The following is a 25392-nucleotide window of genomic DNA, read 5'->3' on the forward strand; positions in this document are numbered from 1 at the left end:
TGTTAACATGTTTGTGTTTTTTCCCTGTGTTTCTCAAATCAGTCACGTGGAAAATGAGGAATATTGCAGTCAACAAACACCTGGCAAAGGTGTGTGCTTAAGCCAACTACACTGTTAGCAGGGGAAAAAAATCCATCAAAGAGAAGTCAAGGCTGGTTTAAATGTTCCAGGTTTGTAGGATTATTTTTGGTGAATGAAGTACACATTTTGGTGTCTTCAGGATTTCTGGAAAGATAGCACATTTTTATTGGTCATTTTTTAAATAGATGAAATTAGGAGTTTTAATTTTCCAGTAGGTCAAGTTTACTTAGGTTTTGATTTTTGAAGAGGTGCAAGAGACAGCCTAAACCTCTGATGTATTTATGAATGCATATTTACACTTTGACTGGAAGTACAATTTCCTGTATTCAAATTAAGGGAGATCTGTCTGTCAAAAGCCAATTTTTTAAACTGGTTTTTTGCAGCAGAGTTGGGGGGGTTTCTTTGATGTTCAAGGCTGTGACAGTGAAACATTCACAACATATTGTACAGGTATTTTTCTACCTTAGTTACAGCTAAGGAGTTACATGAAGTTACAAGAATACTGATTTGCCTTAACCAATGTGAGATGTCTGATGTGACATTGCAAACAATTTTGCCTTTTAGAGGATTTAAATAGTTCAGAATTTGCTTCTTCCCAACTGTATTTCAACACCAACATCGATTGGCTGAGCTAATATTCCACAGTGCTTTACAGTAAGAGCTGATACCCTTTCATGAGACAGAAAGAGATCAAAAAATCTGAATTTTTGAGGGTTTAAGTCCATAAATCATGTTCTTCTCTTTTCTGTATGTATTTACATCCCTTTCTAAATAGAAAGCTTTAATGCCTATTTCCACATAAAGGTATTATTAAAAAAGGCATTAAAATGGACTCTTTCACTTACTGTAATAATGCCACTACAGGCCTGGATCTAATATTTATTTATTCACAAGCTGTCAAAGCTGTACATTTTATGAGATACAGCCTTTTATTTCAAGATCTGATTTAATAATCTGAGATTCTTTTCTAGTGTTGTTCTCAAATAAAAGTGGGTGCTGTGTCTCTGGGTGGCTTGTTTGAACATTTGTAGGGTTTTAAATATTGTCCTATCATTACAGGACAGTAACAATAAACAAGACAGGGCAGTAATAAAATAATACTAATACTAATAATACTACTACTACTGCTACTACTAATAATACTAATAATAATAAAAGGTGCTGCATGCTGGAATGCTGATGGTAATAATGAATGTCATTTTCTGGAGATAAAGGCATGGACAAGCAAGATGAGGATAAGGCTCCTTGTCAGGGGAGTTGCTTTCTGAATTTCTGCAGTGAGCAGCATTTTTGAGAAAGTGCCAGATGGTGTTATGGATAAAGTTTGAGATCTGCTGGAATAGTAGAACTACCTGAAGTCCTTCTGGATGAAAATCTTTATTTCTGTTTTATTTCCTTTGTTCAGGGCACTCCAGAGTTATAGAGCCTTGTCTGTGTGATACTGTATCTCATCCTGATCTTAAGGAGAAGGGCTTCGGTTTGAAACAAAAGGCTTAATATTTTTGCTAATGTTTTAGTTCTCTCCAGGTGCTACTCACTGTGAATGTTAGTGCCTTTTCAGTATTGTCCTTTGCACCTTCTTATGGCCAGGGGTTCTGGTCTAATTACAGCCTCAATCTCCAGCTTTCATAGTTTGGCAAGTAACCATGAAGATTCTCATTTTACAGTCGGCCAGAGTTGTTTTTCTAATGGATAAAGTTGTGACAGCACACATTACCACAGAAGGGTATGTATCACCAGAGAAAATGGGCATTTGGCAGCTGTGAAATGAGTCCTGCAGGAAGGTTCCAGTTGCAAGTTTTGGTGTCTAGGGTTGGTGTATAATGAGCAGTCTGCTACTGGAGTGCTCCAGTGTGCCCCAGTGTTTGGAACTGCAGGACCAGCCCGGCCTCTAGTGATAATAAAAATAAAAAATAAAGCTTTGTGCACTATTTTGAAAGCTTGTACAGTTAATTTGTTTGTGGGTATCTCTTCAGCATCACACTGGGAATATTCCCACCTCCACCACTGGAGTGTTTTTTTCCCCTAAGTGTAATAATAAAACATTTGCAGCATTTTTCATCCTAAGATTCTCTAAGTACTTAGTACCACCTGGCCATTTCCAGAGCTCTATCAAGTGATGTACTACTGTGTGGAAGGAAACATGGTCCCTGAGCTCATCTGAAACAACACAGGAGACTTTGCAAATCCCTGAAATATATGAAAGGTAAAAAAACCCCAGGCATTGTGTCATTTAGTTCCTCAGTGGCTTGATGCAGTATTTTTAACTATTTTATGTACAAAACTAGTTGCCCAGTAGTGTAGCTGATTTGGGCATTGCATAATTGTCTAAAGAAGGTTTCTGAAGAGGCATAAGAAATTGCATAAAGCTTTTTTGTCCTGAAAAATTGGCAAGCCTTGTTACAGTTGTGCAGAATTTGTGTGGATGTCATTGGCCTACTGACTGAAAGAATTTAACTGCTATTTGTTTATAACAAAATTACAGAATTTACTTTAGCAAAATATAACATTGATTATTCAGTGTGTGCATCCTGGCTGCATTAGAGAGACTCAACACCAGTATTTGTCTTTCAAATCTTTGACTGTTTAGCCCCATACTTTGCTGCTTTATCTCAGTGCAACAGTAATCCCAGTTTTTAACCTTCAGCATCTTCAGGGTTCTGGGGAATAATCAACAGTGTGTGGAATCTTTCTTGATTGTAGGAACTGTGAGTCAGCAAGCCTTTAATTTTTTTAGTTGCAGCCATTGTCCCAGCCCCAAGCTTTACTGCCATTGTCCACTGTTTGTCCAGCTCACGTTTACTGGACTGTGGGAACGGATTAGGGTTTCATGGCTTTTTTTTTCTTCTTGCATAAACTCGTGATCAAAGACATTCCTTGGATGACAAAACACTGTATACTGTGTCACACAGTCCTGACCAGACTGCACGAACAGTAGTTTAAAAACACATGCCTACATTGTTCTCTAAACTGGCTTTTTTTTTTCTGATGTATGTGCAGACAGTGAATTTTTGAGACCCCATTTACCTCCTTGAAAAAACACACATAGAGAAGTTATTGTTAATAAGCACTTGACAGTTTCTGAAATAGAAGTGAAAACAAAATTACTCTCTGAAACTAGGCATCTGTATAATAGAATGTCACTTCTAAGCACACCTGGATGTTTTATCTGCAGTGTATTTCCTTCCTGGGGAGACCTTGGTTGTGGTGCAGGTAGTCAAGTGCACTGTAAACCTAAAACCACGTGGGTTATGGCATCATTTTATGTGTCATATCCAGAATACCTGAATAAGGCGGAGAATAATTGAGCAGTTTGGGAATTCATAACCCCGCTTCACTATAGGCACTTTGTTAGAACCACATGTTGAGAATCTGACTTAAAGATATATGTCCTGATCTCCTTTTAAGTTCTATTTTGCAGTAAGAGCTGGACAAATTTCAGAAAAATCCAGTAGCATCATTAATCCTCAAGCTAATGAGAAAGAAACAGATGGTGTCAGAGAAAAACATGGAGACGCTTTTTCAAGGAGCTTTGAGTTGGCCTGAAATTCTCCTTCAGCAGAAGCATGGGAGAAAGAGATGCTTGAAGACACCTTAAGCAGGTTTACAGAGGTATTTAAAAACATAGAGGGCTTTATTTAGGTGATTGGAAAGATGTTTGAGGATGAAAGAGCACTTGTGTTTCCACAAACATGGGAGGCTTTGCATTTTTTGACTCTGTCGTGCAGAAGTGAAGGCAGATGAAACTCTTTCACTTACACTGGAAAGATTTTATCCACAGTGGAGGAGCCTTTCTGATCCTTTGCAGTCCAAGGATCTCTATAGAAAGAGAAAGCTGAATGATATGTGTTGTCTGAAAGGAATAAAATGGTCATAGTGAAGGACTGAAACAGCTACAGAAATACTGAATCAAAACAACAAAATAAATGTATTGCATTTATAAGAAAATAATATATACTTTTGAGTAAATAACTTATAATGCCTTCTGGAAATCCTGAGGTGTTATGTCTGTGTTAATAAAAATAGCTATTTAACAGCATATGTGTGTGCTGAAGATCAAGTCTTTGTATTTAAAATAACCAGCAACCAAATGTAAAGAACTGTGGCCTGTGGGTGTTCAACGAGGAAAAGGGCTGTGAAAATAATGCCCAGTATTCAAACAACCTGAAGTGATAAAATCTAATAAAAGGGAGAAATAAAACATCAAAAAGCTCAATTGTCCGTGGCAGACAGTTTGCCATCAGAGCAGAGACTCAGGACACCAGGTCACTGCTCAGGTGAGGTGGTGCTGGCTCAGGTGAGTTGTAATGCTCTGGTGCAGCTTTAGTGGTTGCTGGGGAAGGGTTTGTCCGTCTCAGCCCAGCCCCTTGGAGCTGGTGCTAAGGTTTTACCAGTAACATCTCAAAAGTAGGACCAGTATTAGCTGTCCTAGGAGACCAAGCATCTAAGAAACATGGCTTGGGGGTTGATGAAGTGTCACAGGTGGCATGGGTGAAATAAAACCCCTCAGCAATATATAATGTGGAATTTATTGGCTTACTGGGAGTAAGTAAAGTGGCGTAAAGTAAGTAAGTGGACTGGGGAGCAGCTTCCATCCTGTGATGCACATGCACAACTCAAAGCTCCAGAGGACCCAGAAGGGCACTCCTGCTCCAGGCACATCACAGGTTCCTTTGGTTTTGATGTATGAGGGATCTGTACCTGGAACTCTCTCCAGCCCCAAGGGGTTGTCCTCTTAACCAGTTGCTGCTTTCTCTATTTGTCAGCACAAGCAGCCCCAGGCCATTTCCTGCCTTTTTCCGTATCGAAGCCCAGTTGGTGGTGGGGTGGAGGTTCCTCTGCTCACTCACCCCAAACATTTTACAAAGTGTGAATTCAGCCAACTGTTCCCTAATGAAGTTCTTATTTTGCTTCTTTGTATCCCATTCCATGCCGGATCGGTCAGAGCTGAGCAGATGTAAAGGTCACATCTGGCTGAGCAGTTTTTGGCTTTCAGGTGGGCTTCATCCCTTGACAGACATCTTACCAGGGAAGATTGTGCTCTGACTGGCCATGAGCATGTAATTGGAATATTACAGGAAATAATTTTCTACTCCAGTCTGCAAGTGAGTGGGCAGACTGGTATTCTGGTTTTGAGATGGATCAGATCACTATGTGAGTTTTTTTCCAAAATAAACACAAATCACTGTATTTCTTCAAGGATATTATCATAAATAAGAAAAATGACATAAACTATAATTAAGAAGAGAGATGAAATCCACGCCGATGAATTTTATATTTTTTAACTTCTGCATGAGAGGAAGACCTCTAGCAGCCACTAACCACAGCCTCCTGTGTCCAGAGAGGCACCTGGAGACAAGTAAAAAGCTGTTGTTTTTTGGTCTGTGTGTGGTAGCGACTCTCCCAATGATGTCACCAGAATGTGTAGCCCACATTTATGGGTCACTCCTGGCACTCTTAAAACAACAACTCCAACCTTCACTTTCTCCTCTATATTGAGTTTTCTGTCACTTAAAATGCCAGATGTACCTGAATGTAAGTGAATTATGAGTTTTTATGTTTAATAGATCTTGTTTATTCTTTAATAAAGAGCATGTGAATTCAGCAATGGAATTGTGGAGGTTTTGGGGAGGTCTGTTGGAGGTTTTTCTGTGTACACATCTAAATTTGATGCAAAAAATACAATCTTTTTCCCTTTACTAAGCTACAGCATAGCCTAGCTGAACATGCATATTTTTTTACAGCCTATAGTAAATTGTTTTTCTTGCTACATTCTTGTCTTTCTGCCCTTTGCAATGTGAGTAATACTGGCATAGTTCACCCAACATTCAAATTCAGTAGTTGCATTTAGAGATGATGTTCAGGAGAAGGAAATGTAAATAATAGAGCTGACTATGTGGGCTCAAGCCTACTTAAGTCACAGTACTTTAGTAGAGTTTATAAAACAGATAGGAATGGCAAAATGTACTTAACATGTTCAACCAAATGCAGGTTTACATTTCTCACTGAATCATTTTTATTTTTTTATCAGCAGAAGATTTTTGTCAGAAATCAAGATCCCCTAAGTGTGTCTTCACTGAATTTTAAAACATTTAAGATCAGAAGGGTGAGCCACCAGCCCCTCAAAAGCAAGGGATTTTGGGGTATTTGTGGATTGTTTTTTAATATGCTGAAGAAAATGAATCCTTTTTGACCCAGTCCAATTTAAGCTTTGGCTTGATCTGAATCCCCATGAATCTAGTTCAGATCATCTTTCAGGAGCTGCCCATTTCCAGTGGAGCAACCCAGATCACACTTGTACTGGTATGACTTTACCTGCCTGATCTGTGATTTCACAGCAGGTTCTGGTTTCTGTCTGAAGTGACTGGGAAACCACCGAGATCATACAAGCCAAGCTGGGATTCTCCCAGGCAGAAGGTTTCCCATCTTGTTCTGAGATAACTTATTTTGCATTAGACAATGACTAACATGTTAGATCTGAGCTCTGCAGTTTCATTTTTCATTTCCTGTGCTGCACACACTGCATAGATAATCAGTTGTAACATGAAGTTTAGTCAACGGGAAACTCAGGAGGCAGGCACAAAATTTCTAATTTGTGACAGGAGAAACAAGAGCTTGATTTTTTATATGACTTTTTAGACAGAAACAATTTCATAGGGTAAATAGTTGAATACCTAGGTTATAAGCTTGATAATCTGCAGTAAAAATAAGCTGTTTCTGCTGTGTTCAGCTCTGGTAATAATTGATAATGTGCATCCTGTTTTCAGATATCTCAGAATGTGAATTGGAGAAAGGTTATAATTTCTGATCATTTTACTTTATAATAATATATTTCCTTCTTGTCCTTCTAGGTGCAGTTATTTTTTATATACTTTTAGTCGGCTTTTATGTTTTTCAGGTTTATTCCATATTGTCTTAGATGCAAAAGCTGTGTATGAGGGGAAGGGACAGAGAAGAAGGCAGGTTAACCTACTGCTTTTAAAACAAAAGTGCCTTCTGAAAAAGTGCTCCAGCACACAAAACCTTAGAATGACCAAAAAAATGCAATTATTCTGTACCATCTAACACCTACTTCATTTTACCCTTTATTGACAAGAACCACCAAGCAGTATTTTACTAATTTCCTTTGATCTTTAAAAGAAAGTCTTCAGCCAAAAAAAAATTACTTTGCTTCTTTAAAAAGACACTGCTGTGAGAGGCAGTCACCTACTCACTGCCCAGAACTCCCACAGCTTCCTAAAATAACAGCAAAAGGTTTTCAGCACTGAAACTATTAAAGTACAGAATCAAACCCAGAAAATGTCATGTGGTTTACTCACTGCAGTGGGTTGTTACAACCATTCAGCATTTTAAAGGCTATTAAAAAACAAACAAAAAACAACAAATAAAACCCACAAAAACAAACAAACAAAAACAAAACAAAACCAAAAAAAGGAAGAAAATTAAAAGACAACAAGCAGAGACTGGGTTTTACCAATTTTATTTCTAGACTTTAGGTTTTTTTTGCTGGAAACTTGTCTGTTACAGGTCTGTTGGTGAAAATGTGCATTTCAGACCAGTGATGCCAATAAGTACAATATAAAAATGTACAAATCTGAATTGCTTTGCTTACTACAGATTGTTATAATAATGTGACAAATAAAGCATCTCTGTTGGCACGTGAACCCACTTATCTGGATTTGGCCTTTTAGTACATAGAATATTTTAAAGAAATTTGCAGTACACCACTGCCACTCAGTGAGACACATAATGTAACCCACAAGCACTAACTCAATATTATCATGTTTGGTTCAGGGACACAGAGATGCCACGAACAGAAGTGTTTTATGAGGTAAGCAGTAAGAAATGTTCCTGAAATTTGGACAGAATGTATCCAGTCCTCCTGGGTCCTGCGACTGCTGGTAGCATTGCAATGCTTTATTGATGCTCTACAAAGGATCTTGACTGCATTTGCCTCAAAGTGAGTTCTAATTCTGTTTTGGTTTAGCAGCATACAGGCAACAGCTAGATTATTCTTCAGCATACAACTCTGTTAGCTGGCTTATTTAGGAGATTTACAGGCTTTTTAAATTAGCATTCTGCTATAATTAAAAAAAACAAAAACAAAAAAAAAAAAACACCAAAGAAACTAGTATATCATAACAGATTAAACACACAAAATACTTAGAGTTCCAGAAGATAACCTATCATACCAAATGATGTGTCCCAGCTGAGGGCAAACCACATCAGGTGGCACACAAGAGTTATATTATAATGCACCTTTCGTATATCAGTGTGGCTAATAACACAGCTTAAAACTACTATGATAATAAACCCCAGATCAGACAAGGAATCCAGCTTTATAAAATGTGTAACAAAACAAAACCAAACCATTGACATGACTTGATCTTCTGAAATGTCTGGTTTTTTTTTTAAATTAATGCAACCTAGTTGCGAATCGCGAGACCCATTCAGAGCAACGTTCGATGCATTTCCGTTTGCAGTAGAACTATGAGGCACTGTAAGAACATTAAAACCTGGTCTAGACATGGTTAAAACTGAAGTATGAGGTATTGTGAAACAGGAACCTTTTTTTTTGGAATAGAGCAGTAATCACATTAAGTAAAAATTGATCACATAAAAAAAAATCTACCAAAAAAAATGTCAATAATATAATTTTCTATGAGAAAATTAAAACCTATAACATGGCAGTATATGACATTGTATAACAAAAAAAAAACTGATCCACAAAATAGCAGCAAAACACAATGACAAAGATACAGAAAAGCAATGTTAATTTTTTTCAAACCATGCTGGGAATTTATCCATAGCAGCTCAATAAAAATGGAGCATCCACTCCTTTTCTTTCTCTTTCTCTTTTTCTTTTTTTTTTTAATTTTAGGGTTTTTTCCTTTTTTCATTTTTTTGTTCTTTTTTTTGTTGTTGTTTTCTTTTTTTTACAATCAACACCTTAGCGGCAGTTTTCTCACATACATTTCACCATCACATTCTCCTCGAGCATCGACTTCAACAGCTATGTCCACGTCCCTTCAGCTACTTTCTATAATAATAATAACAAGATACATAGCCAAGATGTGCAAATTTTCTAGTTGTAGCTAAATAAAAAAATGGGGCATATACTGGTATAAAAACTTCTTTCAAGTACTCCAATTTTCATATCTATTAACTATGGCGTTTTTTCATGGTTAGACTGCTTTTGAAAATGTAAAGAAGGGGCCAAATAGACTGCCTGGTTTTGGGTTTGTTCTTTGAAGCGTGTCCTTTTTGCTTTAATAATAAGCTGTGTTAAAACTGCAACATCAAGGGTAGAAAGATTTTCTTTTTAAAAAAGGGGCAATTGCATTAATTTACAAATCATACTGGCCTTTACGAGCATCCTCTGCAATAAATATTCTTTTTAGCCTCAACTATAAATTATATATTTTAGTGTTTAAAAACCTTCAGTTGTAAAACATCTAGCAACAATCCTTAAACTATGTGTCCTATATGTGAACCTTTAAGGCCCCTAATTTATAAAGATGAGTTGGCACCAAAGGAGTCTAAACTTCAACTTTTCTATAGAAAAGGATAGGAAGATATCCTGGCAATTTGTGAATGCAATTTCTCTCACTGGAACACAACCTTCGGAAAAGAAAATCACCTCTCCTCTAACACCATAGTTAAATGCACTTGCTTTGCAATTCCAAGTTTGCAACAAGCACTTATATATTTCCAAACCATTCCATTTAAAAAAAAATTCCCACACAATAAAAGAATGCATTTCCTATATCTAATGGACTGAAAGTGCTTTGAATGGAATGGTTTTAGAATATTACAAACAAAAAAAAAAAACCAAAACAAAACAAAACAAACAACTGAACTGTGGATTGAACCTGACCATAATTAGGCTGAATATCTGTGGGGTCAGACCAGCATTTTTACACAGGTAACTACAAAAATAGGAAGATTACAAAAATATAATATATTATGTCACGATTTCGGTTTCTTTTTATAATATGTATGAGTAGTACATTGGCCTTTCCCAACAATGCTCAGCTGGAACCCTACAAATGCCTTATGCACAGGCAATCCACAGGCACAACAAAAGATTAACATATAATAATGCTGCATACTACCATACACTAACTTATGGGTTACGTTAACCATTTATAAGGTGAAGAGGATAAAAAAACCCTAAAGGAAATAAACATTTACAGATGAATTATAAAGTGACTAAATGCATAAGCAAGCAAGATACAGAAAAGCCTAGAACTGCATTAAAGCTATGCTTTTTAAAGAAAAAAATATTTCATTTACTACCTAAAAAAAAAAAAAACAACCCTCTTCTACTTTAAAAATGGTTGGTTTGTTTTATATGTAAGAAATCAAATCTAATACCTCCCCTGGAGACATTTTGTGTGTTAATGCCTATTTTTACAACATACAGACAAGAACACTTTAATATAAAAACTAGTTGATTATTATTGTATAAAATCCTCTATTTTTGTAGCACAAACCCCTGGGGGTAATGCAAATACTATTTTTTTCTTTTTTTAAGACAGTTTTTGGGGTATTTTTTGTTTATTTGTTTGTTTGAAGTCACAGATGGAAGGGAGACAGAGCAAGAAAAAATATAACAAGACTGGTTTTCCCTTCTGGTATAAAAATGTCCTGGAGAAAAAGGGTTTCTGGGGGGGAGATCCTGATGCTGATTCCTTCTCAGATGCCCTTTCTTTTGTCTGCTTTTCTTGCCGAGCAAATCCATTAGAAGTCCTCTTAAATGTTCACATCTCGCACATCAGTAGGTGTGCAGGAAAGGTCTGCCTCGTCCTCTACAGTCTTTGTTTCTGAAGACACATTGTGCTGCTGTGCCTGACGTAGACTGGATTCCAGGAGGGATTCAATCTGTTCTTGGCAGGCTCGTAAACAATCCTAGAGAAGGTTGAATGGAAGAAGAGAAAGACCCAAGAGTCCTTTAGAAACACAGTAAGGTCACAAACTGAACAGCATTTCTTGAAAAAGCAAGAGAAATGTAATCAAGTTATTTGGGAGAGGAGGGTGGGAAGAGCAAGGGAAACCCCAAACAGTGCAAGGATTGGACGAGCCACCCAATTTTCTGCAGGATGCAAATCTAGACCGAGACTTCAGCAACTCATTCTTGCTGTCTGCTATGGAATAGCCTGGGGAAGCATCCCCAGGGACACACCATCACTGCTGAAGGGTTGTTTTTAGTCTCAGCATACAGACCTACAAGTGAGTGTGGTGGATGCTCCACTACTGACACAGCTGTTAACTAACCTGGGCAGGATCACAACACAGGAAGATGATGTGTCTTGCACTCCTGCTTTTCTGCCTGTGTTCTTAACACAGCTGTTCTCTGAAAGTCCACTGGTACTGTAACTGTGATTTCTACCTTTACCCCTTTACTAGAAGTGATGATCACAAACAGTGATTATTTTCCCAGGCTAAGTTCCATTAATAACAAGCTCTTTGATAAAAGTGCCATACATGTATTTAGATATACATGCCCAAAGCTGCCTGCCAACTGTTGCTATGTCCAGCAGTGGGCAGCTCAACTGAGCTAATCCTTTTCTAACTCCAAAAGCATCTGTATATCCAGAACAATGTACTGGACTGTATGACCCCAAAATGGAGAGATCTTCCAGGAGCACCACTAGCCACCTCCATAACCTTGCATTACCAGCTGCAGCCAAGCTTTCTGTTGGCTCCCCCATTCACCTTAAAATCTCAGGCAGGCTGAGATCTTTTTTCCCTCCTTTCCAAAGCATTTTCTCAGAGCTGAATGTGCACACAGTCCTCCTAAGCCTTCACTGCTTTCACAAACTTCACTGTGAATTAAAAGCAAAGCACCAAGGAGGATCATGTCTATGGTGGGGAAAGGTAACTTCCCCCAGGCATTAAACCATACCAGGAGTAGATATATCTATATCACAGCAATTAGAACTGGGGCAGGCCTGTTTCTGCAGGTTATGGAGCCATGTACATCCTCTGCAATGACACAGGAATGGTGCCTTACACAGGCAAAACAACCATACATTTTGCCCAAACTCCTCCAGCCAAGTGTTTACTCATACCTTCATAACAAACATTGTAGGCTTTCCCCTCCCCTCAACATCTTTAACTCTGTGTATTAAGGACTTTGAAGTTTCCTTTCAGGATTGCCTTTTCTTATTTAACCTATGACATGTGTTAGCCCTTGTGGTGAACCCAGTCTTCCATGATAAATTGCCGTCAAAAGTGTTAGGATGTGCATGACTGAGAATGAATGTTGTTTTCCTGAGAGGGTGACCTGCCTGCTGTTTTCTTTATTTCCCAGTTTCAATTCTGCCTTCATTCAGAGGCTTCTTGTGTGATCTACCAGCTTTTCACTGATTCCACTACCACAAAAATCTCCTCTGCCACCAATAAGGGCACATGGCATTTGGGGTAAAATAAGATTAGAAACCCAAGCAAACAATTCTCTGCAAGTCCTTTTTGAGAAAGAGGGAGGTTAATCCTACCTCTAAGCAGATCAGACCATCAGTTACAGCTCACTGAAAACACATAACCTATGACCTCTTCTGGTTTAAACCCTAGTGTAATATTTCCTCTTGACAGAGACACACAGCGTTTTAAGTGACAAAAAGAAACGCCTCATATCCTGAAGCCATCATGCCTTTGGCTCCTGCAAACCTCTGGCTCCACAATAAGGTCTCTATGAAGTCCTTTCCCCCCTCCTCCAGATATGACAGATCAATCCTGACCGTAAAGCTTCTACTTGTCCTGTCCCGTGTCCCTCAGTCACACTTGGAATTACATGTGTTAAAGAGGAGCACACAAATGCAGGTTTAGGTACTTCAGGTTTTACAAATCCAGGCCTTTTTAAGGATAATTCTCTTTTAACAAGGTGACAAGTTCAATGTTCCAAACTGAAAGCAAATTTATTTTCAGAGTAAAATGAACCCTCTTGGGGTTTGGGGGGGGGGGGGTTTGTGGGTTTTTTTTTTTGTTTTTTTGGTTTGGTTTGGTTTGGTTGTTTTTTTTTTTTTTTTGTTGGAGGAGTGTATTGTCTGCTGAGTTTTGGTGGGAATTTTGTGGGGGTTTTTTTTAATACTAACTATTTGCATACAGCGTGTTTGAGCTCTGAAAACTAAAACCATTCAAAAAAGAATTTCTATAAATACCTATTCTGCTCCCTCTGGAGTCCAGTTATGAGTAATTGCATAGGACTATGTAATTTAAAGGTACTTTTTGACCACAGAATTTCTTTTCCTTTGGGTTTCTCAAGATTGCAGCATGTTCTAACTATATTTTTTTAAACATAACTTTTACAATTTATTATGAACAGACTGACTGAAGCTACAGTTGAATAAGAACTATTTTTTTAATGTTTCAGGCATTTTGTTCATTTCTCATTCATATGACTATTAGATAAATAGTCTGCCTGCACAAATACATTACAGGTAGCATAATATCTCCAAAATATAAATATATTTTATATATAATATAGATTAAAAAATAAATATATAATATATAAATATAAAATAGTGAATTTTAATTCACTACCAACAACCTCACCAAAGCTGTTTTCATTCTCAGCACTTCTCAACACTGAAAAGCAAATACAAAACTTCTGCATTACTCTGATAACTTCTCCCAACACCTTTTCTGCTTCACTACCCAAATTTTCAATGCCCACAGTTTGTTCAAGGTCATAAACCCTTCCTGGATTAATTAAGCTCCTCAGTGAAAAAAAGCTTTTAAAAAAAGACTTGCTAGTTTAACTGATGTGTTCAAATACCTTTAAGACACAAATCAGACTCCAGGTCAGATAGGAAAGGTAACAAACAACAACAAAAAAGAAACTGCTTGGAAATGCTTTCTACTGCCTGACCTGTCCTGGATCACAAGCACATGTTTGAAGGTGCCTCTGAGAAGGGACAGGCAGGAGAGGAATTCCAATGCAATAACAGACAGCATGGAGACCCAATCTAATCTAGTTTAGCAAATTTCTGGCCTGGAAATGAATGTCAGGTAAAATTCCATCTGTTTGGATGATGGGGTCAAGAATAGAATGATGGAAGACAGCCCAAGACTTCTAATTGTGATTATCTGAGTTCTAATTACCCCTGATCAAAGGCAAAATGGGAAATTGGACTCCTACCAACGTAAACATGAACCATAAAGGAATTCCAATCAGGTGATATTCATTTTACTTTAGATTCAGCTTTCTCTGAGACTAAAGGTAAAAATGTGTAATTATGTAACCTGAAATCCAACAGGCCTGCTGCTCCAGCTAATAGATAATCAGAGAGAACGTCAGCCATGCTCTTAATATTTCCAGGCAATCAAATATAAAGCATATTCCCTTGTGAAGCCTGACAAGGGGAACCATCCCTGGGGAAGAACATACTTCATAGTGAAATAGGATAATGGGAATGGCATTTGATACCACGGATATCATGTCTTATGGGAAAGTCTCTGCAGGGGAATCGTGTTATATATGAAACCAGCAGATTGCTCTGCTCAGTGAAAGCTGCTGTTCCCTTATTCCATTACAACAGTGTTTGTACACACATATATGATGCCAATTTTCTGCAGCAACCCATACAAAATCCTTACTCCTATCCCTAGCTGCTGTAACACATGAATATATTTAGCACTGAAAAATGGAGGGGAGTTATGCCTTTTAAAGCTGTTAACTAAGCTCAGGTCAGACTGTGGCCTTGCACTGACTCTGGACAATAAAAGATTAAATAAGCAAAAATTCTCTTTCTTGCTAAAACAAGTTTGTTTTCTTTTTAAAGAGCTCTGTCATCAACTAAGTCGAGTCACATGAGAACGTGCTGCTGCTCTCCAAGATGTGAGAGAATTCAATGCTCTGTATCAGGAGTGATCAAATAATGTTGTTTGAAGCAAGATACTGTCTGAACAGATAGCAAGCCAAGTATTTTCCCTCAGTACCTGCTTCAAACATCCCACACTCGAGAGTGGCCAACCAAACTCTGAAAATCTCTACATTGTTCACTAAGAGCATTACATGTACATCCCAAACTGAGCAGCAGATTATTTCAGCATTTCAGGTTCTCATAGTAGGTAACATTTCAGTGCTGTATTACTTTAGCTACAGTAATATAAATGGCAAAACCAAAATGGTCAATGCTGAGGTACTGTTAAGGTGATCAGAACAATAAGCTGAGATATTGTATTTTTCAGCAATTGTTTCACACAGTCTATCAAAGGCAAAATATTCTGTTGTGAATGTTTAATTATGATGCACTCATCTTTCCAGCAATCGCTCAATCCTCTCAACAAAGTCCAATTATACAAACCCAGTTTTACAGTGGCTGGACTAGTAAAGTTCTCTATGCATTTTAGATTATTAACATGTAAAATAATTTAACAGCATCTCAAAGATTTTGCCCTAACCACTGAGTTGTCTTCATTTGACTCATTGTCCGGTGCTTGGAGACCTCACAAGAACCTTTTTAAAGCATCTATTTATTGGTCTTCCACATTGTTACAAAACAAAGCTCAACTCTGCCCCAACTTCACACACCATTATGACATGGATCATTGACTTTAGGTCTTCCTTGTAGGCTCCCTTCCTGGCCCATTCACTCATGAAAGGTTTATTGCTCACTAGTTACTGATGTGCATCTCCTGGAAGCTGCAGGGCAGAATCAGAGTCCTGTGAGGACCATCTACCTTGTCACAAAGTCGTGGGACAAGCATTTATTCCGAAAAGGAATTCAATACCAGCTACTGTGCAGGTCTAGCAATTGGTAATAAACCAAATTAGATCATTAGAACTCTTTTAAGAAGGGTTTTTTCACACCACTTGGCACAATAAAAGGCCTAGAGAATGGTCAAAGATAAGGTCAGAGATACCATGGGGTCTCAGTAACTATTTCCTCATCTTATTCTCCAAGTTTTGTTTTACACAGACTTCTGGTTTAATTACCCCCAGCAAAACGCAGCCTCTGCAATGCCCTAAATCGATGCAGGGTTCTTATCAGGTAACACCTCACACACAGCAGAGCTGGAACCACAGACACAGTGGATACAGTGACAGCCAAATAACCAGCATGGACACAAGAGAGCAGTCAAAAACGCCACTCTGTGGTTTGGCTTTTATCAAGATTTACTGTCAGATTAGCTACTATGCAGTGAGCAAGGATTCATTCTCAAACTCTTAATGCAGCAGATCAACCAAGAGAAAGTCACTTACCGGATCACATTTGATAACTTGTGATAGGAAATGTGTGAGACATTGATAGGAGAGGAAAGTGTTAGTGTTCCCCAGATGCAGGCCTTGCACAGCTGCTACCACACTGCCAGCTGCGATCATGGAAGGTGGGTTTGAAATAAATTTAATATCTGTATGAAGAAAGGAGAGAAAAAAAAAAGAAAAAAAAAAGACTGAAATGATTGCTTTAGGAGAAGCCTGTCCATACACATAAACTCTTTCTACCATCATGGCTTCAGCTGCCAACTATTGCATCCCAAAAGGCAGGAACATGTGAGCAGAAGGGCGCCTCCTGCTCCAAACTGTTACAGGTCCAAACCTGTGAACACTTACTCACATGAGCAACTGTGCTGCAGTGAGCAGTAGCCCTTCCTAGCACTAAGCCTGGGAGGCCATTCATCACTTGGAGGTATTTTTATCATAAGCAGGGCCCCCATTCTTCAAATGTTAAAATACTTTGCTCATGTGCATAATGCCACTGGGGTCACTGGCATTATACATCTGAGAAAACCTGTTCACATGGTGAAGTGTTTCACAGGATCAGGCTGTAGGTGCACTCTAATAACAAGTCCTCAGGCCCTTTAAAGCAGAAACCTTTGCACTGACATTCAAAGGAATATAGCTTTAATGAACAACAACATCAACAAAAAGGAAGAAAGAGCAAGACTGCTTAACCCTGTCAGGAGGCAGATAATCCATATTTAAATGAAGGTTTCATCTTAAAAATGCTTTGTCTCAAGCTAGTCTCTTGTCAGTGGCTGCCATCCATCCTGGCAACAGGGATTTAATGTAAATGTGGCATAACTAAGTGACGGGGGTCCCAAGAATTGGCGGACAATCAGTTACATTCTGATGTGACACCATGCTGACAAGAGGCTGGGCCCCCTTCCAGACTGCATTGCTGTAGGTCTCTCCACAAAGCCACTCCCAGGATTCCTTAAGGGGCTATCTCGGCCATTTAGCATGGGCTTTATTTTGCTGGGTTGTTTTCTTTTCAGGGTTTTTTTAATAACAACAATAATAATGCACATTTTGATGTGAAGACCCTCCTGAATGCAGGAATGTGTTTGATCTGTGACAGTGCACACCTTGGAGAAGAATCGGAAACAAAGGAAGTGGCACAAGTAAACATCCCAATTTTGTGAGGAAGAAAGGGAAATGCCACACTGTACACCAGAACCTGAGATACATTCCTTCTGCTTTTATCAGAATACAACTTCCTCTGGGTTGAAAAAATATAAACCATCTGTCAAACCCTTGAATGAAATCAAAGGAATGGATGGCTTAGAGGGCCCAGTGGAACAGCTTAAGTATTAAATCATGCATCTCCTTTATTATGATAAAATAATTTTTGTGTAAATGTTTTATCAGTGAAACTAAAGACTCCAGGACTCTATGAATAAAGTCCTGGCTCTGAGTCTATTCATGTACCTCTAACACTGCATTGTGGCCCTGGCCAATACCCACCTTCAAAAGGGCATTTCGCCCAGTGCTCTATGAACCTTCAAAATTACAACTGATACAATGAATTCTGGCCAGACTTTAGTCATGCACTGCCAGGAAAAAGGCAAGCTCAATCTAAAGTCATCTCATTTATGTTACTGTGCTTAAAATAAATTTAGTTTATTCTCTTTTTCCTAATCTGCAGATATAAACACACCTACCACCTTCTAGCAAGCTGCTGTCATGCCCAAAAACCCAAGTAGTCCACGCTGCTTATTGACAGTACACACATCCCAAAGGCAGTCCCTAACTGGAAATACTGACACACAGCTGCAGGTGGTCTTCAGAAATGGGGCAGTTGAGTAGGCAAGAATGAGTCCCACCTGGGGTTCCTTGGAGGGGTACAGTGGCAGCACATTCATGACACTATTTACTGAGCTCCACAAACAGGACATGACCAAAATGTGTCACTTTAATGAGGTCTGTCCTGACAGGACCAGGTTTGGGATTAATATTTGCGTTCTTCTTTTGAAGGGGGCAGTAAACAAGAACATGAATTCATAGTCACACCCTCATTCTTTCCAAGGTGGAAAAGTGATAATGAAGTTTAAATGACCAGTTTGAGTCTGTCCCTATAACCACTCCAGACAAGCAGCATGGACTGCCTTTTTGTTGCAACTCAACAAGGAATTATTTGTGGCAGAGGCCACTAATTTCAGCATATTAATCAGGGGGCCCCTCTCGCCTGTAATTGGATGCCCCCAAGTGAAGAGTGTGGCATCATTGTCAGCCTCCATCGCCTCATCTTGCGCTATTGAGCGCTCAGGAACAAGGGGGCTTCGGTGAGATGAATTAGACCTGACACAGCCACAATGGGGTAGGGGGCCCCATCAATTGAAGCACACATCCCCAGTAGCCTATCTGAGACTTCATCCAAAAAGAATAAACAACTTCAGCGTTGTTAAAAAGAGAGAGAGAGAGAGAGAGAGGGGAGGGGGAGGAGAGAGAAGAATGCCAGCCACCCTGAAGGGAGGACAAAGCAGGCATATAGGAGCTGCAGCGCTTTAAAAAAATTCCTAACAAGGCGAGTCACCCCTTTTCCTTTTTAAATGGAGCAGCAATTCCATCCGTCTGGAGAGCTGGGGGCTATGAATGAAAATCTTTTCATTGAGGCAAATCAAAACTGTGAACATAAATCACTTGCTGCAAGATGCAACAGGTTCCAACTGGTCACATACCTTGAGACTTCCAATTTTATAAAGGCTGGAGAATAGGAGACTTGTAACGTGCTTGTTTCAAAGGGGGAATCTTTCTTTCTCCATCAGAGAGGAGCAAAGCAGCAACAATAATAATAGCAATAATAATCATAATAAAATGGAGCCTGGTATGTTTTGATAACCAGAGGAACATAATGAAATGCTAAAGCTCCAATATTTGTTGCTATTCATTGTTATGGTTCTATAGAGCTGCAGTTCTCCCTCAACACTGGTCTTAAACTTGGGCCAAAAGAGGCCTGCTTCCTTTTGAGCTCTCCCTGTCTTGCTTGGCCATGCCAAAGCCCCATTCATTAAGCTCAATTATGTGTTAACTTCAAATAACCCCTGGTAATTTTTTTTTCCTTTTTCTCCCAAACCTACCACAGCACAAAGACATCCTTTGGTGAAAATGGATTTTTCCAAACCTAACCAAATCAAACAAATCCACTTCTACTAACCAGGCAACTGCAGAGGGAGCTTAAAAGGAATTCCCCTCAACTTCACCTTGCAGCATAACCTTCTCTTTCTGGAGCAAACACTTACACACTCATCTGCAAACACTTCCACAGCCTTCACTTTGTTAAGACAACTGGCCATGGTTTTATTTTCTAAGCAAGCATTATTCTGCAGTCTCTTCATAGGAGAACCTCCTTTACAGAAGAGGACACAGGCAAAGGATAGACTTCACTTGCCCCTGAAGCCACTTAAGCGAGTGTCAGTGCTTCCAGTGGACTTTGGATTGGGCCCCACAGCATCCAGGCAGCACAATAACGCATTTGCAGTCCATCTAGGTTTCATTTTGGCAAAGGGAAATACAACACAACCCAGCAACAGCAAAGCAAAGTCCAGATGCTACTTAAGCCACATGTGATCTTCACTAGCCAACAAAGAAGGCATGAGGAAAGCAAAAAGGTAAGAGGAATTCCTGACATCCAAAAAAATAACAATAAAAACACAGAGCCTGGTGGCAGCCTTCCTGAGTGCTCCTTCCCCAGGCAATATTCCCAGCTTCAGGAGGGAGCTGAAGAGGGCCTCAACTCCGGGGAGCTCAGTGCTGGTTTGTTGTTTTTTTTTTAATCTAAGTAAAACTCCCAGAACATGGTTCTCATTTACTGATCCATTCTCCAGCTGTGGTGTGTAGCAGTGTTAAATAAGGGCTCTGGATGTGCTTCCTAAAAGAAACATAACAACACCGACAGTAGATCAAAGTACTGGACTCTTAGCAAGTCTCCAACCTTTGAACTACCCTTGTTTTCATCCCTGTCATTGCCAACACAACAACCTAGGTTAAACATCCCCATATCCAAAGGGGAGGCTGGGTAGCTGCTCATTCCAGCTAACAGCCCAGGAACCTCCAATCTTAGCAAATCCCATATTCAGAGGCCCAGCAGCCTTATCTGGGAGGACCTGGGAGTTACACTGGAGTGTTACATGGAACAACTACATTTTATTTCCCCAAAATGCTGCTGCCACTGGTTTGAAGGGTGTTTCAAGGTTGTGGCACTCCAAACACACAGCATTATTCCAGACAATCTACCCTATGAGCTGCCTGTTATAATGAGGTTAGGCCCCAGATGAAGAACAACGCCAATGTTTATAAATTTCTCTTTTATGGCTTGGTTGTTCTATCTTTAGGCCTTGATTCTGTGAAATATTTTTTTTTAGTCTACTGAGTGCCTGCAATCTTTCAATCTTTCTTCAACCTTTTTTAATACCAAATCCAAGTCTGGAAAACAAACTCCACATTAATTTGCACCACTGGCCATGCACATATCCCACAAGGGCTTTTCCAAAGTGTGGATGCCACTCCTTGGAACCTCTGGATGCCAGTCCTGCTCATGGCTTCAGCACAGCACGTGGGCAGGAGGGTGCAGATGGCAGTGTTGGGTCCCGTGCCAGGAAAGCCTCTGTGCTTCGTGGCCCTCCTCCAACCCACCAGCCACCGAGGAGGGGGCCAAGAGGTGACTGGAAGAGGGAAGTTTTAAAACCCCTCCACGCAGAGCCTATTCTCAGGCAAAATCTCCCTCTGCCTTTAAAACTGTCTCAAGAATCCACACATGGGGAGGGATTCCATAAGCCTTTTGCATCCCCATCAACTCAGTATGTGCAGAGGCAAAGAAATCCTGCCACGCTGAGCTGGGGGTGGTCCTTCTCCCTCCCTGACAACCAACTCCAAACTCAGAAGGCAAAAATATCTTCTGGAACCAAAATAAAAAAAAACTTACCTCTGGTAAAGTTAATCCACCTTCTGCAAACAAGGGGCAATAATCGGGGCTTAAACTACCTCCCCCGCCGCTACGGGGAAGCTTTACAAGCCGCGGGGTGGCCGCGTGTCGGGGAGCAAAACGCGCTTTGTGCAACGTGCAGGGCTCATACCTGTAGCGCACAGAGCCACAAAAGTCTGAGCATGTTTACGGATGATCTGCTTGGTGTCCTCTGCCAGAGGCATTTTAGTGAGGAAATGTTCAATGAAATCGTGGGGGGTCATTGCGGCCAGATTCCATTTCAGCTTATTCACCAGCAGCAGCTCCATTTGCTGCGAAGAGAAAAGAGGGAGGGGAAAGGGTGGTGGGGGAAGGAGAAAAGAGGAAGGGGAAGAAGAGGGGGAGAGGGTGGTTACAGAGCCGCTCGCACCGGGCGCACCGGCGGCACCGCGGTCGGGCTGGGACAGCAGTTTTTCCCGGGCAGGGAGAGGGAGGGAAGGATGCGGATGTTCTTTGGGGGGTCCCCCCATGCGGGGGGCTCCGGCCGCCGCACCCCCGCGCGGTGCCGCCAGGGGGAGCCCGCGGGCCGCCCACGGGCCCCGGGGAGCGCGACGGGGGCCGGTCCCTATCCCGGCCCCATCCCTGTCCCGCTCCCTATCCCGGCACTATCCCCTCGCGAGCCTCCGCAGCACCCGCTGCCAGCAGCGAGGCTTCCCAATATACCTTCCTTGTATGTTTTTGGGTGGGTTTTTTTGTTGTTGTGGGTTTTGTTTTTCCTTTTATAAAGTTTGTTTCGATTTTTTTTTATTATTATTCTTGAAGTGATTAAAACGTGTAATTACCAGTAATTCGTCGGGTCTAATGGAGTTATCTGTATAAATGCACAGTTTTTCTGCCGTCAGAGGAATAGTCTCCTTCATTTTTGAAGCCACAAACATGCAGGTAGCTCCAAGCAGTTGCAACCGGCTTTTCTTGAGGGGTTCAAACGACAAAAATCTGTCCAAGTAATTCATAGCCAAGGGGAAAACTTCCTCTTCGCATTTCTGCTCCTCGCAAACCTGCAAGAAGGACAGAGATCGTTGAAGAATAATTGAATAGAGGCGAAAGCCAGGCTTGTTCCGCTACCCTCGCCCTCCCTCCTCCCTCACCCCCAGGCTTTGCAGGGCAAGGTTGAAGGAGACGAGGGGAAAACGGAGTGGGGGAAAAAATGCATAAATACAGGAAAACCAGCGGCATCAAAGAAAATGAAAGTCACGAGTGACAAAGTGGGGGGAAAATGTTGCGTTAGAAACCCGCAGGCGATTCATGGCAAAAAGGGAGGGGGGGGGTAAGCGAAGAGGAGGTCTGTGTCCTGTTTTCCAGCCTCTAGAACAAATTTTTAAAAAGGAAAGAAAACGGAAAGTGGAGGAAAATGCGAACCCTCGGGGCTGGGAACGGGGTGCAGAGCCGGTCTTGGCCCCGGATTTATTTATTTCGCTTTTATTTTTTCATCCAAATCGCCGTTGTGCTGCCGATTCCCCTCTCTGCTCGAGACACAAAGGTGGCGTCCAGCCTCATTTCCCCAGACGTCATCTTTTCAAAAAATATTTAAAAATATTAAAAAAATTCGTGGAGCTCCCAAAAAAAGCTGAAAATGAAGCGGCGGGGGTCCTTTACCGAGCCCCGTTCCTCTGGACCTGCTGCGGGGCTCCAGGGGGGTCCCCCGAAAGGAAATCCACCGCCTCCCTCTCGCGCCCTGCAGCACAGCCGGGCGCGGTATTTCCCACAGCAAGGCAGGGCGCTGCCCTTTCGAAAATTAATTAAAAATACATCGCGGGGGCCCAGAGCTTCCGAAAAGGCATGAAAATGTAGCCCAGCTCCTGCGGCTCCCGCTGGGAGCCCCCTCGGACGTGTCCCGCCAGGGACGAGGCCCTTTCCAACCGGCTTTTCCCAGGCGACCTTGTCGCTCGCCGCCGCAGCACAAGCGTGCCTTTGAGGGGTGACCGCAGCTCCAGCCTCTCTTCGCGCTGAACAAAGAAACTTTCACCCTGCGACTCCCCCCCAAAAAGGCCGGAGCCCCTTGGGCCGGTCCCCCCGGCCGCAGCCCCGGCGGGGTCCCCCGGCCCCCCGACCTTCCTCCCGCGGCCCCTTTCTCCGCTCCCCCCGCCACACACACACACACCCTTGGCTTTGCTCCCCGGGACTTTCTTCTCTTTTTCTCCCGATTAATAAACACTTTTGCTTTGCAAATAAAAGAACAAAGATGGCGCATAATACTGGCACGGGCAGCCGCTTGCATACGTGTACAAGGATATTAATTTAAAATAAACCCACCCCCCCCAGAAAACACGAGCTGGCAGGGGCTGGCGCCGCCGGGGGCTCTGGGGCCGGGGCCGCTCCCCGGGAGCCCCGAGCCGGCTCTGCCTCGAGCTCGCCGCAGCCGGCACCGCCTCGCCCCGACGGCCGGAAAAGCTGCCGGGGCACCCCCAGCCCGCCGGGGGCACCGGGCAGGGCTGGCGGGGTGGTCCGTCGGTCCGCCGGCACGACCCGGCGGCGGCAGCGGGGACACGGCAGCGGCGACAGCGCCCGTAGTGGCCTCGGGCCGCTTCCCCTCGGTACACGCGGGCGGCTCCGAGGGCGAGACAACGTATGCCCGCGCCGGGGAACCGATCCCGGGGGACGGGATGGGGCGGGGGGGGGGATGAGCAGGAGATGGCGGAGCAGCTCCCCACATTAATTCGTTTCGGTGCCGAGGCTTGCGAAGGGAAAATCCCCCGAAAAGATACAAACCTCCAGCATCCAAGTGGCAACTATTTTCCTCATATATGGCAAGATTTCTTTCTGCACGCACTTGAAGTAGGAGACGGAGGGCGAGCAGGTCTCCTCCGCCTTGAGCATTGTCTGCAGCACCCTGTCATTGAGGAGATTGGCATCCAGGTAGGCTCGTCGGATGGTCTCCACCTCGCAGCACAGCAGCTGATGTTCCATGTCTACCTGCGTCGCCTCGAGTCAGTTCTCTGCAGCAGGACTGAGTCAGTCGCTCGCTCGCTCTCTCTCTTCCCCTTCCAGGAGTCCCTTGGATGCTGCTTCTGCTACTGCCGCTACAGCCCTCTGGAGGCTGCAAAACTTTCTAACTTCCAACAAAACTCTCCTGTATAGTCCCCGTGACGTTACTGTTGTTAAGCAGAGATCAAAGCACGAGAGAGAATGAGAAAGAGAGAGAGAGAGAGCCAAAAGCAAGGCGCAGAGCCCTAAAGCCATCCCATAGGCTTCAAGTCCTTCCCCTTTGCCTAGCTTATAGAGAGCAGGGTTTTAATGCAAATGAGACAAGGGCTCGCTTTCTTCAAGGGCAAGGGAGAGGTGGGGGAAACCCAAATTGTCTCTTCGGTGGATCATGCATAATTTTAAAAATGGAGCGAGTTCTGCACTGGGAGCCAAATGATGAATGGGGCTAAGGCCACACACAGACACCAGGGAGAGAAATACAAGGAGACTCGGTATTATTTTACAGGGGCGCCGGGGAGGGTTGCAGAATGGAGCAGTACCAGTGTGTTGCTGTTTGCTATAAATTTATTATTATTATTAATATTGCAGTCACCGACGAGTACCTGCCATCTCTGTCCTTTCAAAGGGCGCGCCTCCAACCTGAATGCCTACTCTTTGTAGTTGATCCCAAGGGAAAAAGCTTTCTCCCGTTTCCTCACTCCTATTTTTTCCCAGCCTAGATGGTTTTGCTGCACACCAGAATTTTTGAAGGATTGGGGTGCCCACCCCTCTGCCAAGATGGTACTTTTTCTAATATTCCTTTTTTCTTTTTTCTTTTTTTCTTTTTTTTTTTTTAAGATATTAACGTGTCTCCTTTCACTTTAAAGGTTTTGCCCTCCAAAAGGGGCACAGAGGTGGCAAGGAGCTAATCTGGCAGCAGCACACACCAGAAAGGTCGCCCTCTGCACCCAACCCCCCACTGTTCACAGCCACCCAGAAAAAAAAATATCCCAGCAGAGCAGCAAAATGGTGGCCAGGGCTTCCTGCAGCACCTACAGGGAGATGAGCTGGGGGGGTGAGAGGGAGGGAGGTGCCAGCAGCCTGCTGGGGCCCCATCCGACATGCCGCGTCGCCAGGACAGCCTGTCCACGCGGGATGTCGCCCCACCGTAAATAACTCCCGTTCCCCAGCCGAGCTGCCTGTACCTGAAAACGCT

At 42.1% G+C, this 25392-nt stretch overlaps 1 protein-coding gene across 1 annotated transcript; it reads right to left on the reverse strand.

Annotated features, from left to right (window-relative positions):
• Positions 1-7545: 7545 nt before the first annotated feature.
• CCND1 (cyclin D1) lies at positions 7546-24471 on the reverse strand. The gene is made up of 5 exons (XM_071559253.1): positions 23982-24471; positions 22055-22270; positions 21385-21544; positions 16292-16440; positions 7546-10992 (listed from the first exon to the last, which is right to left on the reverse strand). The coding sequence occupies exons 1-5, from the start codon at positions 24177-24179 to the stop codon at positions 10837-10839; spliced, it is 879 nt and encodes a 292-aa protein (XP_071415354.1). The 5' UTR covers positions 24180-24471; the 3' UTR covers positions 7546-10836.
• Between the last annotated feature and the right edge of the window lie 921 nt (positions 24472-25392).

Source organism: Pithys albifrons, chromosome 6 (genome assembly GCF_047495875.1).
Source record: "Pithys albifrons albifrons isolate INPA30051 chromosome 6, PitAlb_v1, whole genome shotgun sequence".
Taxonomy (NCBI): Eukaryota; Metazoa; Chordata; class Aves; order Passeriformes; family Thamnophilidae; genus Pithys; species Pithys albifrons.

Excerpts from the sequence above, each read along its gene's own strand:
- CCND1 (XM_071559253.1), bottom strand. The coding sequence starts at position 24,179 with ATGGAACATCAGCTGCTGTGCTGCGAGGTGGAGACCATCCGACGAGCC. Across the intron at positions 16,441-21,384 it reads TGTGGCTCTGTGCGCTACAG|ATATTAAATTTATTTCAAAC; the intron begins GTATGAGCCCTG and ends TTCTTCATACAG. Across the intron at positions 10,993-16,291 it reads AAGTTATCAAATGTGATCCG|GATTGTTTACGAGCCTGCCA; the intron begins GTAAGTGACTTT and ends AACCTTCTCTAG.